Consider the following 21,016-nt stretch of genomic DNA (forward strand, 5'->3'; position numbering starts at 1 on the left):
ACTGGCGAGCCTCTTACCACCAATAAGCTATACACCTGCTTCTCTGAGGGCCCTCTCAGTGAAGTGAAGGCCTTGGTGTTTCACCTGTTTGTGGTGATGACCAACCAGCAGTGTGGAGACATGACGGTGTCTAGGTAAGATGATGGGATTCTTCTTGCCACTATCCAGCTATGCATTCTTGAGTTGACCTCCGATTTTCACGACATTTTCATCCAGGATGAGATTGAGCTTGGAAAGAAAGCTGCTTTTAGAAATGGTTGTCCCATTGGCGAGTGCAGTGATTTTGTCTGGGAAAGCTTCTACATGAACTGACTTGACGATGACCTTCATTGCTTGACTCAGTTCATCTGGAGTGCAGATCCTGCTACATCAATGCAACAACTGGGCTGGTTGGTGGTCTTGTAAGAGCGGGCCATGAGGATCAGGAGGGCCACTACTCTGACCAGTGAGTTGTAGGGGGAGAAATGCTTAAAGCAATCAGCGATGAGGTTTCCAGCATGAATGTGGGTGGTGAAGCTTGCCAACTGTGGACATACAGACGGGTGACAAATTAAAGGAGAAAACGGTACAGGTCTGAATGCTTGACCCCTACAGTGAGGGGATCCGGTAGCTCTCTTATACTGTGGGAGGTATTTTGCTGGCATGGGGTTGGTCCACTTATCCCCTTAGAGGGATGGGTCGCTGCAAATCAATACAAAGTTGTTCTGAGTGATCACCTTTATCCTATGATGAAACATTTCTATCCTGGCAGGAGTAGTCTCTTCCAGGATGACAATGCCCCTATCCATTAGGCACCAGGGGTCACTGAACACTTTGATAAGTATGAAAATGATGTGAATCACATGCTTTGTCCTTTGCAGTCACCTTGAAAACCTGTGGGAGATTTTGGCCCTACACATTAGGCAACACTCTCCACCACCACCATCAAAACATCAAATGAGGGAATATCTTTTGGAAAAATGGTGTTCATCCCTCCAGTAAAGTTCCATAGACTGTTTTTTAAATTTGTCACCTGTCTGTATCTCCTACATGCAATGTCTAATATTCATAAAAATGTATATCTATGCCAGTTGCTTTCTGGTAAATGTATTGCTACATTAATTTTCACTTATGTAGTATTGTCTATTGTCAACAGGAAGTGCAGCCTAAATGACACATAGTTCATCATATATATACACAATTTCCAATATGTTATGTCCAGCACTAGGCACTGCACACAGGAAATAATATTTTACCCGTGCACACAGTGTCTGATAATCCTGACACTTGAGAGCCATGTCAACAGACTTCCAGTAGCAATACCACGGCTGTGGCTCCCTCTGGCACGCACAAGGTGCGAGGGCCCATTCACCGCTGATTAATTATTATTATTATTCTAGTACAATGTTGCATTTTTTAGGTGCTTAGGATGCTTGAAAACTCACAAAAATTGGCACACATGTCAGAACTGGCAAAAAGTGCAAAGTTCTGCAGTGACTGGGCTCAAGTGTGGCCAGCGGGCTCCATAGCGCCCCCAAATGCATGAATATGTTGTAATAAAGTTGCTTGGATGTTCACAAAATTCAGTGGGTACATTGCATTCATCATTCTCAACATAAAACATATTTTTTGAATTTTTCTCACTGGACAATAAGTCAGCCATTTTGAATTTCATGTGTCAATTTTTATTTTATGAACACACATTTGAGGCCTCTAGGATACACTAAAAGTTACAAAACTTTCCACTTGTGTTTGAACTAGTGAGTATTTCCATTAGTATCGCAATTAGGTTTGGGCATGGCTTGTTGGCTCTATATAGCCCCCTAATTACTTTTAGCATTTTTGAGGTGCTAGGGGTGCTCGAAAACTCATGAAACTTTGCACATGCATCAGAAGTGGTGTAACTTGATATCTGATGTGAGTCTTGGGTTTGGGTTTGGAAAAATGGCTCATGAGTGCTCCCTAGAAAAATTCAAAGTCATAGCCCCCACCTTTAAATTTGACATGGATATATGAAATTCTGTAGTCAGATGTACCATCCAGACTTTAAAAAAGCCTCCTGGAGCCATACTCTAAATCCAACAGGAAGTCAGCCATTTTGAATCTACTTTGCATTTATTTCGCGAAATTAAGCTACTGACAGGCGTTGTATTTTAATGAACTCTTCCTACAGATTTAACCAGAGCGATTTCAAATTTGGTAGGTTACATCTAAAGACCTTTGCAATACCAAATTGTGAAGTTTTTTAGTTTTCATGGAACGCCATTGGCGTGGTGTGCCAGACAATTTTGCCTAAAACATGTTCGGGGAATTAAACAAGAAGATGTTGTAACTTGGCTTTACATTGTCCGATTTGCCCCAAATTTCTCATGTTTCATAACAGTCCAGGCGTAAACACATCTACATGTCAATATTGAGCCACCTACTGACAACAGAGAATCAGCCTTATGTGACAAACATCATCCGATTTACATGAATTTTACATGGAGTGGTCTACACATGATATACAGCAAAATGACGTATATTTAGTGGATGTTCTCTAGTGCCACATAGTGGACACAGGAAGTGAAAGTTATCTCCTATGTGCAATGTCCAATATTCATGAAAATGTATATCTATGTCAGTTGCCCTCTGGTAAAAGTATTGCTGCATTAATATTTCACTTATGTAGTATTGCGGACATGCAAGAGGATATGAGGCCTAAATGACACACAGTTCATCAAAAGTATACACATTTTCTAATAAGTCATATTTAGCACAATTTATTGCACACCAGAAATATTTTGCCCATTCACACAGTGTCCGTTAATCCTGACAATTCAGAGCCGTGTCAACACAACTTCAATAGTGATACCACAGCTTCTGCTCCCTCCGACGCGTGAGGTGCGAGGACCCGTTCATTGCTGCTTGCAGCTTTAATTACAATTGTTTTTGTTCATAGCCAACGATAATGCTGTGTAGGTTCATTACCTTTACGGACAGGTCTCTCTGTAACCACTGATTAAATATTTTTTGGTTTTTTTCAGTAACTGGATTTAAATTCAATTCACACATTTCTTTGTTTTTAGATATATTTATGCTAAAATAAGTGACCTCTTTTAATATGAATATTGAAGATTGAGTTTGCTCTCACTGATAGTTGCATACAGTGTTGTCCTAAGTGATATTTGAACACTAATTAGAAATATAATGTTTAGCTAGACAATTAATTTCTTGACCTTGATTGTGTAAAATCATGAGTGAATGAAATTAAATAACATAAATTCACAATTGATTTTATGATGTCTGGGCTCTTTGGGACAATATTCAATAATAAAATTCAGTCATTGATATTTAATGTATTCAGTCTGAGTAACTCAAAAGCAGAGATGTGTTGCTTAATATGAAAGGACATACAGACGGGTGACAAATTAAAGGAAAAACTAACATAAAGTGTCTTAGTGAGGCATTAGGTCACCATGTGCCGCCAAAACAGCTTCAATGCACCTCGGCAATGATTCTACAAGTCTCTGGAACTTGATTAGAGGGATGAACATCTTTCTTCCAACAGATATTTCCTCATTTGGTGTTTTGATGATGGTGATGGAAAGTGCTGTCTAACATGTCAGTCCAAAATCTCTCACAAGTGTTCAACTGAGTTGAGATCTGGTGACAGCAAAGGCCATAGCATATGATTCACATCATTTTCATACTCATCAAAGAGTTCTGTGACCCCTCGTGCCCTAAGGATAGGGGCATTGTTTTCCTGGAAGAGACCACTCCTATCAGGATAGAAATGTTTCATCATAGGATAAAGGTGATCACTCAGAACAACTTTGTACTCATTTGCAGTGACCTTTTCCTCAGTGTACCCAACCCATGCCAGCAAAATACCCCCCACAGTATAACAGGGCCACGGGATCCCCTCACCGTAGGGGTCAAGCATTCATTGTCCAGTGTTTCCCCGCCCTTGTCGCTACGTAAGAGGCGGTACGCCGGCACAGCCAAATGGAGCGCATCTTATTTTCACAACCCTTCCCACGCCATTTCCTGTACCCACCCCGACTAAAGTGTAGTCGGAGCAGATATAGCTAGTTGGGCAGCATATCGCTGTAAAACACTCTGACGTAGACATCCAGTTAAAGCTGGTGTTTTAAACGAGGAAGATCAGATCGGAAAACTAAGACTGAGAAGAATCATGTTTGAAAACTTCAGAGAAAGACTTCACATGGTCCAGCAGGATTTCACAACGGGGTTGGTCTGCTTTCTGACACTATCTCTTCTGACAACCCTCCCACCTTAGACATCTTTGTATGACTAAATTAGATGTGTGCATTACTCCTTGGTATGTAACATAACATGTAGACTTAATTATGACTCTGTTATGATCTGATTAGCAGCTGTAGTGGCTAATTGCTAACTAACGTCACGCACCCTCATTCGGTTTAGTCTTTGTAGTCAGCTGATACTTCTGTCGCACAACTAGTCACCTAAAACAAGTAGTTAATTATATTTATTGTCATTTTTAAAAATGTCAACATTAGACTGCGTTAAGTTTCGGTTTGTTATCTTCCTAGTGTTTATTAGCTTGGTCGGCCGTAGCTGTTCCTACTTTTTGCTTTCAGCTGACGATCATGTGATCTGTGAACCTATCGTTAAATACATATCCGTTGTGCACTAAAAGCATTAATAATGACAAATGATAATTAAAGACAAATTTAACTATCGAATGCAAAAAAAGCATGTTTCTTTGTCAGCAATGTGGTGTCTAAAAGCCTCCTAACTACAATGTACCGACAGAGTTCACACAGAGGGCCTTTTTAAAATCTGCTCTATCTCTTATATACATTTATTAATCAAATTCACCCGAGACATCTGTAGGTCACAGCCACAATCTAGCAGACAAAAATATTGTTGTTCTATCTAATCCAGGCACTGTGTGGAAACAAAGGCACGTATCAGCAGATGTTCATTACTAATGATTTAACGACGACGTCGTCTGTACAAAAGTTTTAGGCACTTAAGATGTTTAGATTCTTCTCCCTGCTGGCATTGCATTAGGGATGCGTCTGCATTCTGCAGCATGACGTCAACCCCAAACATACAGTCAGAGTCATAATGAACTATCTTAAGCAACAAAAAGAAAAAGGAGTCCCGCAACAGATGGACACAGCGTCTCTCCTGTCAGCTACAAGTAGCAAAACGGTCGCTCTGCGTTACGCTGTTGTCCGTGTCCATTATCTCTCTCTGTTTCCATCAGTTATGTATTTAGATCATTTTGAGACAAGACTGTAAAAGTTTATAGCCTGTAGCACTGTCGCCCTGCGTTACTCTGTTTATAATGACGTTCTCAAAAAAAAAAGACAGTGATTCGACTGACAAAATGTGAGTCAACTCAGGGGCTTTCCGACTGATGCATTGATTCAGCAACTTTCAAGGGACAGCCTTAGTTTTAACTTTGTGTGTAAAGGCCTTCATACTGCTATGCATGTGTTCCCCCTCCTTGCTGAACTGACAACTTCTCTTTGTCTGTCTCTTTCCCTCTCTCTCTTCCCTCCCTCCCCACCTCCAGCTTTAAGACCCTTGGAGACAAATCAAAAGACACCAAAATCAGGAGGAAGCCCAGGTGAGCAGAATACTGCCCTGTATCATTTCTAATGGAAATAGGTGGTATTACAGTATTAAAGTTACTGGCTTGTTTAAATTGCCATTCACTCCTCAAAATTTCTAACTATTTTAAAAACAGCAAAATAAAAGTTAAACAACGTTTAAACATTAAAATCTCATCTGAACTCCATCTGAGTTTGTTGTTGCTGTCCAGGTTTGAAGAAAGCCTTCCTCATTTCAACGCTGGACTGGAAATCCTTAGCAGGTCTCTGCACACACACATACATGCACACCACGGGGGGTAAGAGGAGTCGTCAAAATGTAGCATGCACGCATATATACTAAAAGTACTTATTCGTCTGCCTCTATCTTTTTTCATCGAATCACGCACATGCATGTGATTCTTTGAACCTATAACACACATGACGAGCATGTACACACATATATTTCCTATCAGGAGGTTGGTCTGTATTCCACATGAGGTTTTTATTAATTTATCCAAAAAGATGTTTGAGTTCAGATCAAATCTTTCACAAAAACTGTCAATACAACAGCATGTCTGCACTGTGATGAATAGACTACAGTAACATCAAAAACATACTGATACATTAAACATAAAAACATCTGGTGCATAGATTACTAAGTTTATCATTTTAACCTCTGTATAATATTCCTATCATATCCATACTGAGACTTGGAACATAGAGGGTTCAGTCACCTAACGTCAATGATATTTATAAAATATTCCTAAAGTTATTGATGATATTTTATATGTTCATACATACATTTATTGTAGCTACTCACAGCAAGTTAGTGATATTTTCTCAGTATAATATTAGCCATAAACCTACATAGCGACTGTCAGTCTGTGCCTCCTGTCTCTCACATCCACCTATAGGATCCATATAGCCAGATTATCAAAGATTCCCCTAAAATCTGATGACATCATAATAAGGCCACCTTCCTATCAAGAGCAGGCAGCTGTGGGCTAGAAAAATTACTCAGACAACCTTTAGAGATGGTTTGAATATTATTAAGCTTGGAAAAGGGGAAAGATTATGTATTTTTTCTTTTCAATAATGTGATTTTTAAAAAAAAAATGTTATGCAGAACAGGGAGGGACCTTTTTCTCATTCCAGATTAATATTTTATTTCATTCAATAGTTGGTTAAAAGGATGGCTTTTGTGTGCTATTATGGTGTTCTGTGGCCACATGCAGAAGACAATCCTATCTCTGTAGCAGGGCTTTATTTTCCCTTCCATATCAGTAGGACCAATGTGCCCTGTTAGAGAAACAGAATATATGTGGATTGTTATTACTGTTAATTATAATTATTTTAAAGCTGTATTGAGACCGAATCAGGCGGTGCAGCGAAAATGCCAGTCCTCCCATTTATTTAAATGGGGATAGTGTCTTATGACTGCAGCTGGAAAGTTGAGACAGAGTCAACTTTTGGAGAAACGCCACTCAATGTCACTGTGGTTGAAAGCTGTGGTGGCCAATCACAGCCGAAGATCAGACTGATCAGAGCTGTAAAACCCTTCCCTGTAAAACGTTACCAGGAGGAGGGGAGGACATTTCTCTTTGTGTGATAATATTAGACTTTGCTGTTGGTTTTCTGACTCATTTTAAAAAAGATTAGAGAAAAAGAGAGCGAGAGAGCAGCTGTGGTTGAGCAAGCCGGAGAGTGAATGAAGAGACGGAGCAGTGGTAGCGAGAAAGCCGGCCTAAGAGTCACCATTGTTAATATTTGGTATTGGGTAATTGTATGAATTTCAGTTACATAAGCATTTATTTTCATTTTCTACCAAACTTACAGGCACGGCAATATACAGACATCTTCATACAGGCCATACACAAACATACAACTAAGGATTACACAGAATTTTATTTTATTTACTGACTTGTTTGCATACTTATTTATCTATCTTCTGTTATGTATTATTAATCTCTTCACCCCATCTATAACCAAGGATTTCCCTGAATGATGGGAACACCTCAGACTGGGCCTTGGTGGCTAAGTGGGGCTTGGGGGACCGGACTAGTTAATTCAATTCAGTTTTATTTATATAGCACCAAATCACAACAAAAGTAATCTCAGAGCACTTTGCACATAGAGCAATTCCCCCATGAGCAAGCACTTGGCAACAGGAAAAAAAAAATGTGTGTGTATATATATATATATATATATGTATATATATATATATATAGAGAGAGAGAGAGAACATATTCTTTCTGTTCTTTTTTTTTTGAAAAGAACACTTTTCAAAAAAAACTTGGTAGGCATTGGCCCAAGAGCACATGTTGCAGAGCTTAACGGTTGTACTACTTCTTGCAGTTCAAAACTTTGAACAAGGGTGAAGTTGGAGAAAGTGTTGGCAGTATGGCACTGAGTGTAATAAGAGCAGTCACTCACACTAGCAGAGGAAGCCACAATATTGTTCCTACTATTGGTAATCCTGAATTTAAAGTATGAGGCAAATTCATTGCATTTTTCTGAAGAGTGGAGCTCAGTGGGTAGTGGTCTGAAGGGACTGACCAATTTATCAATTGTACGGAACAGAAACTTAGAATTATTAAAATTTTCAGTAATAATTTAAGAAAAGTAATGTTGTCTTGATTTTTTTTATTTGATTGTTATATTTACTGAGCAAGACCTTATAAATAATATAATGGACCTACAATTTGGTCTTATGCCACTTGTGCTCAGATTTGTGGTAGATTCTTTTTAGTGCCTTCACTCTTTCCACATTCCTCCAAGGTGCTTTTAATTTACCAGAAATTATCTTGATTTTTAAAGGTGCTATATCATCTAAAATTTGTGTCACTGAAAGGTTAAAATTATTGACTAAATTGTTACACAAAGACAATGAAGACAAATTAAAATTGGAATTAAAATCAGAATGTGACCAGGCAATCCTAGCAGAGTTAGGCCCTGATTACACTTACACCGGCATTAACATGTCTTGGGTGATCCGATCACAATTGGACAGCTCTAGTACGTCTGTTCACACGTGGTATTAACATGTGTCTCCACATGTGTCTTGAGTGACCACATATGATCAGAGCTCACTTCCCCACTCTGTATGCAAATAAACACACACCATTTCTGGTGTCCATGTACCCTCCGTCCAAAGCTGTGTTCAACTTGTTTGATAACAGGATAAACAAATATACAATGCATTGTGTGCCCCCTCATGAAAATCCATGCCATCCTATTGATTTGCTCTAATGCCCATCTGAAAATATATATCAAATATAGAGTTAAATGCAGCGATCTCCCTGCAGCTGCGTCTCTCCATTGAGAGACGCTGTGCGCATTTACATATGAGGCACAGCAGCCTAACTTCATTGATTATTTAAATCACTGACACGCCGACAGGATCGGACAGGATCTAATGTTAGTTAATGTTCTGTGTTCTTCTACATATCCAATAGATCAGCTATTACACACACACAGTCTAGGTTCATACTATTTGGAGTAAAGTGGCTGTCCTCCTGAAAAATCCTGAGCTCCATTATGTCGAGCAGTGCAGCAAAACTAAAAACTGTAGTTATCAACTTGACAGGACAGAGGAAACTATCCAGCAACATTTAGCTTCTGAAATATTTTTTAGACAGACAAGTGAAAAACAAGTTATTTCTGTTTTTTTTTGTTTTGTTTTGGTTTTTTTTTTTTTTTTTTAAATTTCTATTCTGACTGTCGATTTGGTTAGGAAAACGGGTTAGGGGAATGGGGGAAAACAGGAAAAAAAATGGGAGGTGGATTACGTTCTTTTAATTCACATAAAAGACGGAAAACAAAATAATGCATTTCTTTATCCTGTTATCAAAAGATTTGAACACAGGAGGCTAAATGCCACCGCTAGTGAATGTGGCCAAAAGTAGGCTAATTGAAGTTGGAGACTAAGTCATATCCTGCAGCAGAACAGAAGTCTTTTTAGCCAGTGGTGGAGACTGAAGAGTAGACTAAAACATACAGTTTCTGGAGAGAGTTGGAATGGGGCCAGATATAATACATCTTCCCAGACTCTCAATTGTATAGCACAGGGACTCCAGGTCTGCATGTAATTTGCTGGAATTCTTAGCCATTACGTTATTTGCTCCCACGTGCGTTAAAACAAAATTTAAAGTGGGATGCAGGTCGATGAAAGTTGGAATGATTTCAATTAGGTCGACTACTTTGGCACCGGAGAGACAATATGTGATTGCATCAAAAAATGTCTAACAATAGAACCTACTATCACAATTTCCAGATTGCTGCTTACCATACAGTTGTTGTAGGTGGCAAGTTTGGGTGAAAGGTGGCGCATGGTGCTAACCAGGCTAGCTGGATTAGTATCAATGTTGGTCATGTTCAGCGGGTCCAGTGGCGCAGCCCTCTAGCTGAAGGGAGGCTGGAGAACAGCCAAAGCAACTGGAGCTCTGGGTGTTGCAGCAGGAGCTCTACTGCTGCCCTCCAGTGATGAAATACACAGTTGAGGGTGTTTGTCAGAAGGAGAGATGGTTCTTGAGCTGGAGTTGCTGCGCAGAGATCTGCACCTTTTGGAAATACTGTAATCAGTGAACAGTTTGGAGCGCTCATATCTAAACTGACTTTACAAGGTGTGACACAACTAAGGATAAAATAAAAACAATAAAATATTGACTCCCGTGTAAATTAAAACAATGATAAAATTAATCGCACAAAGTAATTAATCAATGTTATGTGTATAAATGCGCAGATCTCTGTATAAACACACAAATTAAAATCACAGAATCAGTGCAGCTGGTTATCAACCCAAACAAAAGATTCCATCTCTCACCTTAAATTTCATCTTCACCTCATGACATCATCCTCAGATCGCTTTAGAAAAATGTGTATGCCTGGTCTGAAGAATGTGTGAGGTGCACACATTCTCACCACACAGTCTCTTTATAAATACCAGTTTATGTGCAGGAAATGGCGAATGCATGGTTTTTGTGCATACACATCATTTATGCATCTGGTCCCAGGATCTAAAAATGTAGTGTAAAATTGTTGCTTAAAAATTGGATAAAAATATCAATTTATGACAGAGTTTCTGACAGACAAACACAACACCAGTGCATGCTGGTTCAGTAGTATTGATAAAATCCTAAGGATACCCATCCCTACCCTACAGCACTAGTAATTTCGGTGGGCCTTCAACCCCCACTGAAAAAAATCCAAGGGGAAGCACTGTATTATACAGAGGTTAAAATGATAAACTAATATATATAGAAAAATGGTCCAGATGTTTTTATATTTAATGTATCAGTATGTTTTTAATATTTTAATGTAACTATAGTGTACTCATCACAGAGCAGACATGCTGATCTATTGACAGTCTTTGTGACAGAGATTTGATCTAAAATCAAACATCTTTTTGATTAAATTAATAAATAAACACTTGTGCAGGAAACAGACCACCAACCTCCTGATCAGAAATATTCACTCACACATACGTGCGTACATACACACACACACACACACACACACACACACACACACACACACACACACACACACACACACACACACACACACACACACACACACACACACACACACACACACACACACACACACAGACAGACTGTTTCAAGATGGCTTTGATGTATATGGTGAGTGTATGTTTATGTATATGTACATGTGTTTCTGTAGGTATGAGGAGAGTTGGTTTCTGCTTCATAAAAGAACTAAAGACTATGCTCAGGCTGCAGAGGTAGGATCAGTACTTCTCTATTCTGCTCTGCAACATCACTGTCTGAGATACTGTTAATGATTCTCAACATACAAGTGTCTTCGATATGATAATGGATATCAGATGTGGATGTTTTCTGCAAATACATCAAACCTACAACTCATTGTGGGAGAATGTCCACAGAGCACTGTCAGATACCAGTTTTGGCTTTCCATAGGCTCAGTGAAGTGATGGAGACATTTTTGTTTTATACTCAAACTTCATATTTTATAGAAACACAACTCCACACAAAAATTTTCATAAAATGAGCTAGAGCTGAAATGATTGATTAATTAATTGGACAATCTACAGAAATGTTATAGTCAACAATTTTAATAATTAATCACTTAAGGAATAATCAAACAAAATTGCCCACTATTCTCTGGTTATTGAGGATCTTCTGCTTTTCTCTGTTTTGTATCATTGTAAATTGAATATCTTGGGCTTTGGACTGTTGGTAGGACAAAATCAGATGTCACCCTGGACTCTGAGAAAATTCCGATGGGCAATTTAAAATATTTTCAATATTTTATATACCAAATGATTAACTGAGAAAGTAAGCAGCAGATTAATTTATGGAGAAAATAATCATTAGTTACAGTCCTCAAAACAAGCAAAAGATTTCAAAAACTGTGTCGTCCACATCGTCATATCATGTGAAATATAGTCCAAACTGTAAGTATTTGGACAGTTAGAAATTTTTTGTTCCTCTGGCTTTGTGCTTCAGCACATTCAATGTAAATAAAATTAAAGCTGCAAGCAGCGTTGAACGGGCCTTCGCGCCCTTGTGCACGTCAGGCTGCGGCGCAATCGAAGGGCTTCTGTGACGGGCATGTAGATGTCTTCAGACCCGGGCTGTTTTCAGACAGTGCAAGAAGGAGATAAACACTTTTTGCCCACTGTTGGGGCTGCTTTACTGAAATTTCGTGGGGGGCGCTATTTAGCCAGTTTGCATCAGTTTGCCGGGAGTCTTATCAAACATGTAAAGTTTGGTGCAGACTGGAGCATTTACAATAAAGTTATAGCAACTTCCTCTGTCATGGCGAAACATCAGATCTCAACAGTGTGAGGATGAGAATTTTCTGCAGGGTGAAACATGGCTGCCTTGCTCACACCTGTGTCATAAAAATCATGCAAGTTTTGTGCCCATTCACTTGAATTTCAATTAGTAAATTAAAAACCCTTGATGAGTTTGTGTGTAAAACACATTAATTTCCTAATTTTCATCGTCTATTTTTAGGAATGTAAAGACTTTTAACTAGGGATGCACAACATTGGATTTTTGCCGATATCCGATATGCTGATATTTCCAACTCATTGTGGCCGTTTGCCGAAGCCGATATATGCACATATTTTTACCAGCTGGCTGAGGATGCTATTATGCATGTAAGCATAGATTATACTATGATCAAGAAAGACAATATATGAAGGAAGAACTTAGGAAGACTGGAGTTCAGTAGCTCAGCATGCAAGTTCTTCCCTCATATAGGCTATAGTCTTTCTTGATCATTAGTACAATATTTGATTGCATGTGTAATAGTTTCCTCAGCCAAGTGGGAAAAAATATGTGCATATATGAACATCGGCAATTGGCAATAATGACAGTCAAAAAGTAATTGTGTTAAATAATTGTGATCCAATATTGAAGAAGATAATCATGATTATGATTTTTGCCATAATCGTGCACCCCTAAAAACAACATAAATTGTGATTTACATACACACACACACACACAGACACACAGTTTAAATATGTATATGATAAATTGTAAATATGTATGCAATGAATTGTTTTCTTAAAGAAACTGTTACTACATGTTATTACATGTTACTCCAGTTACTACTACTGAGTAACTGGAGTGTGAGGATTAAACACTGCTGTCAGATGTGTAGAAACACGAAGTAACTGGAGTGTGACGCAGACCAAGGGCTTCTGTCACAGGCATGTAGATGTTTTCAGACCTGGGCTAACAGGTCTTACTTTACTCATCCCCCCCTCCCATTCTCTCTCTCTCCCTCTCAGCTGGAGAGAAGGATTTCAGAGTACTCTTCTTGTGAAATATCCTGATTAATCCCATAAGTTTGGCCAAATCTTACATTAAAAATCACATTTTTTTTGTAGGAATTTTCGACACGAATCCACTGATACAGGTTTGAAAGTGGTCGGACTTATAGTTTAGACGTCAGACGCCCCAGTTTGGCACAAAGTCTATGCCCAGAGATTGCCTCCCCATTGGTTTACATTGTAAGGTGTGATGTCGCACTACAACTTTCAGGGCTTACTAGATCTAAACTGTTGGAGTTATTACAAAGTTTTTAATAACTTTTGTTCAGCACAGTATGATAAGTCATGTATTAAAGTTTGAAGCCGATACCATTAACGCCCTAGGAGGAGATAGGTCCATTCATATTCAAGGTCCAAAATTGGCACAAAGTCGTACTTTGATGAGCACACTGCGGACCTCCTGTTGGATTTAGGTCAGGGGTGTCAGCGTATGATTTGTAGGTCTTGATGAGACGAATAATTGAGTTTTCGTTCGATCTCTCTACGACCGGGCCGTGGTGGCCATTTTAGATACATAGGTGGCACTCTCGGGCACATTTTGGCACTTTGGGGGTTAATTTCTACATTTTATCAAATTTTTCACCAGACCTGATGTGCGTGCCAAATTTGGTGAGTTTTTGAGCATGTTTAGGGGTCAAATTTAGGATTGAAGTGGCGTATTAATAAAGAATAATAATAAGAAAGAAACAAACACACGGAATACAATAGGGTCTTCGCCCTTTGGGCTCAGGCCCTAATTAAGCAGCAATGATTGCGCCCTTGCACCTCTGGGCACGTTGGGGCGTGTTATTGTGGGCATGCAGATGTTTTCAGGACCAGGCTCTTATCAGACGTTGCATGAACAAGTTAAAGGTCACTTCCTGTGTGCACTATGTGGTGCTTGACAACACCCATTAATTATACTTCAAGTTGCTATATATCAAGTGTAGGCCACACCTTCCAAATGTCATGTGAATCGGATGATTTTTGTCACATAAGGCTGAATTTCGTGTTGTAGGTAGGTGCTGCTACACAAAAGGGTCATTATTACAGCAATATATTTAGTAGAGGTCAACTGAAATGCATATGCATTTTTTAAGTCTGGAGAAGGTGCATCTTCCTACCAAATTTCATACATATACGTCAAATTTAAAGTTGGGGGCTTTGACTTTGAAATTTTCTAGGGGGCACCCTGAAGCCATTTTGACACACCCAAACCCGAGACCCATATCAAGTTACAGCAGCTCTGATGCATGTGCAAAGTTTTGTGAGTTTTCACACATGCTAAAGGCCTCAAGCATGTGTTCGTAAAATGAAAATTGATGCACGAAATCCAAAATGGCCAACTTCCTGTATGGCAAAAAAAAAAAGTTTCCAGGTATAATGGTGAGAGCAATGATCCCACTGAATTTCATGAACATCTCAGAAACTTCTTCTAAAATGGACCCGCGTTTGGGGGGCGCTGTGGAGACCATGGCCACGCCCAAACCCAATCACTGTAAAAGATACAGTTTCCCCCCATTTCTGACGCATGTCCAAAGTGTTATGAGTTTTCGAGTACATTCAGCTCCTCAAAAATGCGTTTCATTGTGGTGGAGAAGAAGAAGAAGAATAATTAAAGCTGCAGGCAGCAGTGATCGGGCCCTCACTCCGTTGTGCATGTTGGGGTGTGCTGCAGTCGAACTATGCCTCAGTTGAACTGCTATTACAGCAGAGTAACACGATACAGCAATTTACCAAAGGGCACCTGACATGGATATACATCTTCATGAATATTGGCCATTGCATGTAGGAGATAACTATCACTTCCTGTGTCCACTATGTAGCGCTAAAGAACACCCACTAATTATTGATATACAACATACAACAACATACGGCATGTTGTTGTATGTTGTTTACTTCTGAACACTTGCAATTTAGGTATTATGTGTTAAAAGGACTCTTTCTCCCACTATGTTAATGTAGTTTTTATATTCATGTTTACTAGCTTGCTGCCTTTTTTGGTGCATTGCTGCATTCTTGGCATGTTGCTGCCTCCTGTAGATTTGTGGAATAGTGTGAAACCATCGGCAGGAACATGCATTATGTCACCTGCAGCATGTGAGTCCTCGTGTGTACATGAGAAACAAAAAAGGGACCCACTCATAAAAAAAGGCTCCATAGTGCTACTAGCATACAAAAACTCCACAGGGTATTTTTAAGCTCATGTGAGGCTACAGGAAACTGTAGCTGCTTCAAAATAAAAAGTCTTGCAGTCATTGGCTGGTTGAAAGCTTCAATGCTGAAGCAGTGAGAGGAACTGTTTAATGTTTATTAATGTATAAATATTTTATAACTGTTTCTACTAATGTGAAACTTATAGTAGATGAGAGAACAGTGAGTTTGTTATAGCTTTCCTCTCTGCTTCTTCTTACCTTTGGCCCTCTGTGTTTGTTAGGCAGTAGATGGGGACATGGTGATGCTCTCAGCACACTGGGAGAGAAGAAGAACAGCCCTGGCACAACTACAGGACCAACTGCAGAGCTTACCAGCTTTTATCTGTGAACTTGATGCCATCACTGCTACTATAGGTATGTAGTCTGTTTAATTTCTGTCAAAGAAAGCCAATCACATGGTGACATAATCCTTGATTTTTGTGCTTCTACTATGGGTAAGTAGGTTACGTAGTTAAATGGTTTCTTAATTTGTCTGTTTTAATTGTGTTCATTGTTCATATTTGATCGGGAGTCTGCACAAGGTGTTTTATTTTGAAAATTGACTGGATGCTTGGGATGCTTGAAAACTCAGGAAAATAGGCACACACATCAGAAGTGGCAAAAATTGCAAAGTTCTGGAGTGAATGGGCTTGGGTGTGGCCAACAGGCTCTATACCGACCCCAAATGCAGGGCCATGTTGGGATAAGGTTTCTTGGATGTTTATGAACTTTAGTGGGATCATTGCTCTCACCGTTCTGGACAGAATACATTTTTTGGAAATTTTTTCACTTGACAGGAAGTGAGCCATTTTGAATTTCATGCGTCAATTTTCATTTTACAAACAGATGCTTTAGGCCTTTAGCATGTGTGAAACGTCACAAAACTTTGCACCTATGTTCAAACAAGTAAGTCTTTAAATTAGTATCACAATTGGGCTTCGGCATGGCATTTCAATTGTATAGCGCCCCCTGATTACTTTTAGCATTTTTTAGGTTTTGAAAGCTCACAAAACTTTGCACATGCATCAGAACTGGTCTAACCTGATATCTGATATGGGTCTTGGGTTTGGGTGTGTCGATATGGCTTGAGGGCGCCCCCTAGAAAATTTCAAAGTCAAAGCCCCCAACTTTAAATTTGACTTATATGTAAGAAATTTGGTAGGCAGATGTAACATCTCCAGACTTAAAAAAAAGCCTCTTGGAGCCACACCCAAAGTCCAACAGGAAGTCAGTCATTTTGAGTCGACTTGCCATTGACAGAGATTTAACCCAAGATTTAAGATGGAGATTTAACCCGAGCAACTTCAAATTTTGTTGCTTACATCCAAACACCTTTGTGATGCTTTACATTGTCCAATCTGCCCCAGATTTCTCATGCTTGATAATAGTCCAGGCCTCAGCACATCTACGTGTCAATATTGAGTCATAGTCATAGTGCCACCTACTGACAACAGGAAGACGATCTTACGTGATAAACGCCATCTGATTTACATGAAAATTACATGGTGTGGTCTATATATGATATACAACAATATGACATACAATTAGTGGGTGTTCTCTAACGCAACATAGTGGACACATGAAGTGATAGTTATCGCCTACATGCAATGTCCAATATTCATGAAAATGTATATCCATGTCAGGTGCCCTCTGGTTAATGTATTGCTGTATCATGTTGCTCTGCAACAACAGCATTTCGACTGTGGCACACCCCTATGTGCGTGTGAGGGCCTGATCATCACTGCTTGCAGCTTTAATTATTATTGTTATTATTATTATTATTATTATTATTATTATTCCCCTGCGCCATTGCATTTTTGAGGGGCTTGGGATGCTTGAAAACTCACAAAAATTGGCAAACACGTCAGAACCGGTGAAAAATGCAAAGTTCTGCAGTGACTGGCTTGGGGCATTGCTTGCAGACTCCATAGCGCCCCCAAACGCAGGGCCATTTTGGCACAAAGCTTATTTGATATACATGAAATTCGGTGGGTTCATTGCTCTCATCATTATCGACATAATACATATTTTTTCAAATTTTTTCACCTAAAAGGAAGTCAGCCATTTTGGATTTCATGTGTCAATTTTCATTTTACGAACATGTTTGAGGACTTAATTGTGTGCGAAAAATCATGAAACTTACCTATTTTACCTATTTTTTAATTAGTAAGTACTGCAATTAGTATCACAATTGGGCTTGGGCGTGGTACATCAGCTCTATAGCGCCCACTAATAACTTTTAGCATTTTTGAGGTTCTAGGAGTGCTTGAAAACTCCTGAAACATGCATCAAAAGTGGCTTAACTTGATATCTCATATGGGTCTTGGGCACGGGGGTGGCAAAATAGCTCAAAGCTGCCCCCTAGTAAATTTCATAGTCAAAGCCCCCACCTTTTAATTTGTCGTAGATGTATGAAATTTGGTAGGCTAATGTAACATCTCCAGATTTGAAAAAAAAAAAAAAAAAAAAAAAAAGCCTCTTGGAGCCATACCCTAAGTTCAAAAGGAAGTCAGCCCTTTTGAATCTACTTTGGAATTTTTTTGCAAAGTGAAGCCATTGACAAGCGTTGTAATTTAACAAACTCCTCCTAGAGATTTAACCAGAGTATCTTCAAATTTGGTAGGTGACATCTAAAGACCTTTTGCAATGCTAAATTGTGAAGCTTTTAGTTTTCATGGAATGCCCTCAGTGTGGCATGTCGGACAATTTTGCCCAAAACATGTATGTATGTGTCCAACAGGAAGTCAGCCATTTTGAATTTACTTTGCAATTTTCTTTTCCGTTTTGCCATTTTGCAGGCGTTGCACTTTAACAAACTCCTAAATAATTAATCAGATCGCCTTCAAATTCTTTCGGTTTCACCCAAGGACCTTTGTGATGAAAGGTTATCAAAATCTTGAGTTTTTGTGGAATACCCTCGATGTGGTGTGCTAGTCAATTTGCATGTTCCACCATGAAACAGTGGTTTTGAGTGTTGTGTATAACTTAATAGGAATATAGTTTATATGGAAAGCCTCTTAACTGAGTTTTTATATATATATGTGTGTGTGTGTGTGTGTGTGTGTGTCTGTGTCTGTGTCTGTCTCCAGCTCATTTGGAAGGTGACTTTGAGGAGATGGAGAGCAGACTGGTATTCTTGGAGACCCTGTGTTGTCAGTGTGAACAACAGACATTTAAACAACATCATATCAACCAACTAGAAGTCTATAAGAAAAAGAAGAGGTATGAGATTCATATAATATATTATTCACTTGTGTTCTTTGGGGCTAAATGTCTCCTATTTTCAACTAAAAATAGTTTTAATGTGAGATGTTACAGTAGACACTTGACAAGAGCTTGTTATTGATCCTCAATGCTTTCTGAGTACCAACTGAACTTTTACTTTACACCCACTGTCAAACACTACCAGATATTTAAAGTAGCCACTGATTGCTTGGAGTTTTTAAAATTTATTTTTATTTGGTTATTTTGTGGGGACCATGCAAATAAACAGTTAGATACAAAGCAATGCAATACTCAGTTTTGTTTGTTACTATTTTGATCACATATTTCCTTCCCTTCAAATCATAATTCTTTTTTTTAAATACTTTAATTTTTATTGCGTTTTCAGCTTTAGTCACAACACACATACAGCACACACATAACTACAAACAATACAACAGTGAACAAATACAACAAAGTCGAGGGCACCTCAGACATATACACATTCTTATTCTCAGGTATTCCATAACTTAACGTCAGATATTCATTGGCATGTCATAAAGGCTTCACTTTTGTGCAGCTCCATAAAATATGGCGATGGCTGGCCTCCAAGTCCCCACAGAGCCTCCAACATGGTTGCTGGGTTTTTAGTTGTCTACTTTTGATCTGGGGTGTAATGAAGAACCTAGTTAGGTTCTTCCAACTAGACTCTCTCCATGCCTGTGAGTCATACACATTTTGTACCATGTTTCATCTGAGATTTCTATATTTAGTTCAGATTCCCATTTGTTTTTTATGTATAGTGTAGAGTTTCTCTTTACTCTCCCCTAAGGCTTGGTAAAAGGCTGAAATGACCTGAGATCTGCCCTGTTGACATGCATCCAATATAATTTTAATTATACCATTCAAATCTAGGTTGCAAGTTTTCACCTCTTTCATAAAATAGTCTTGTATTTGTAGGTATCTAAAGAAGTCTTGTTTTTCCAGATCAAATTTCACCTTTAGTTCTTGGAAGCTCATACATTTCCCATCTTTGAGTACAGTACATAGAGCAGTGATTGCTTTCTCTTTCCATTGTTTGAACCCTGGGTGATACATCACTTTTATAGTTCCTATCTGTTCTTTATTTCCTACCAAGACTGGTATTTGTAGCTTCTGAAGTTTAATTTCTATATCCTTCCATCTCGCTTCATAGTCTGAGATGCACCAACAGGCTAGAGGTCTTTGCAAATTTGTTAGGGACATTCCTCCTTTAGCATTTGGAAGTTGGAGTGATGTATATGTTGTACTGGGTTTTCTACCATTCCAAATAAACCTTGATATTATTTTATCCCTGATGGTGGATTTGTTTTGTAGTATCATTACTGGTAAAGACTGAAATAGATACAACCTTGGTACAATATTCATCTTAACCACCTGAATTCTAGAGCTTAAGTCTAGGGGAATAGTTGTCCATCTCTGTATATCTTTTTGAATATTTTGTTCTGTAACACTGTAGTTGGCTTTATACAGTTTGCAAAGTCTCTTGGTTACTGTCACTTCAAGGTATTTTATAGTTTTACAGTTCCATTTCAAGTCTTATATATCCCTAATTTGCTGAGATGGAGAGTAATAAAATGAAAGAATTTGAGTTTTTGCTAAATTGAGTTTATTTCCCGAGTAGTGACCATAGACCTTGAGGAAATCCATCAGCAGGGGGAAACACCTGGGTTCTCTAAAAAAAAAATAAAAATTGCCAAATTGCTTGCATTAAGGGCTCAATATAGAGGGAATATAACAGCCTTTTCTTGTAGTCCTGTCTAACCATATCCTACTAGACAAACGTCCATTTACTTTAATTCTGACGGTTGGTTCTTGATATGTCATTCTAATGCATTATATTGATTGTTTGTTTAGACCAAATTTTTTGAGTACTAAATATAAAAATGCCCAGCTGACACTATCAAAAGCCTTTTCTGCGTCAATTTTGATCAAGGTAGCATTCATGCCTTTTCTTTGTTTATGTTCTACAATGTGGAGAGTTCTTCTACTGTTATCCTGGGTCTGGCGCCATTTAATAAACTCAGTTTGGTCCTCATCAATTAAATCAGGTATAAAGATCTCATATCTTATACAGATTGTCGAGATATAGAGCTTATAGTCAACATTTAAAACTGAGATTGGTCTAAAGTTTTTGCATTGTTCTATATCTTTGTCTTCTTTGGGTATGAATGATATAATCACCTCCCGCCATGATAGGGGTGCCCTTCCCTCTCTCAGGGTCCAGT

General features: G+C 38.7%; 1 protein-coding gene across 2 annotated transcripts in view; it reads left to right on the plus strand.

Moving 5' to 3' along the window:
• Nucleotides 1–3,994: 3,994 nt before the first annotated feature.
• The window catches only part of LOC137192021 (dysbindin-A-like), a 39,462-nt gene continuing 22,440 nt past the window's right edge, over nucleotides 3,995–21,016 (plus strand). The window contains exons 1-6 of one of the 2 annotated variants that reach the window (XM_067602585.1): nucleotides 3,995–4,212; nucleotides 5,531–5,584; nucleotides 5,780–5,830; nucleotides 11,232–11,292; nucleotides 15,791–15,923; nucleotides 18,638–18,770. In XM_067602585.1, the coding sequence (XP_067458686.1) occupies nucleotides 4,157–4,212; nucleotides 5,531–5,584; nucleotides 5,780–5,830; nucleotides 11,232–11,292; nucleotides 15,791–15,923; nucleotides 18,638–18,770 (488 nt within the window). In that variant the 5' untranslated portion in view covers nucleotides 3,995–4,156. The remainder of the gene's footprint in view (nucleotides 4,213–5,530; nucleotides 5,585–5,779; nucleotides 5,831–11,231; nucleotides 11,293–15,790; nucleotides 15,924–18,637; nucleotides 18,771–21,016) is intronic. The other variant, XM_067602586.1, reaches the window with a different exon arrangement.

This window comes from Thunnus thynnus, chromosome 10 (assembly GCF_963924715.1).
Source record: "Thunnus thynnus chromosome 10, fThuThy2.1, whole genome shotgun sequence".
Taxonomy (NCBI): domain Eukaryota; kingdom Metazoa; phylum Chordata; class Actinopteri; order Scombriformes; family Scombridae; genus Thunnus; species Thunnus thynnus.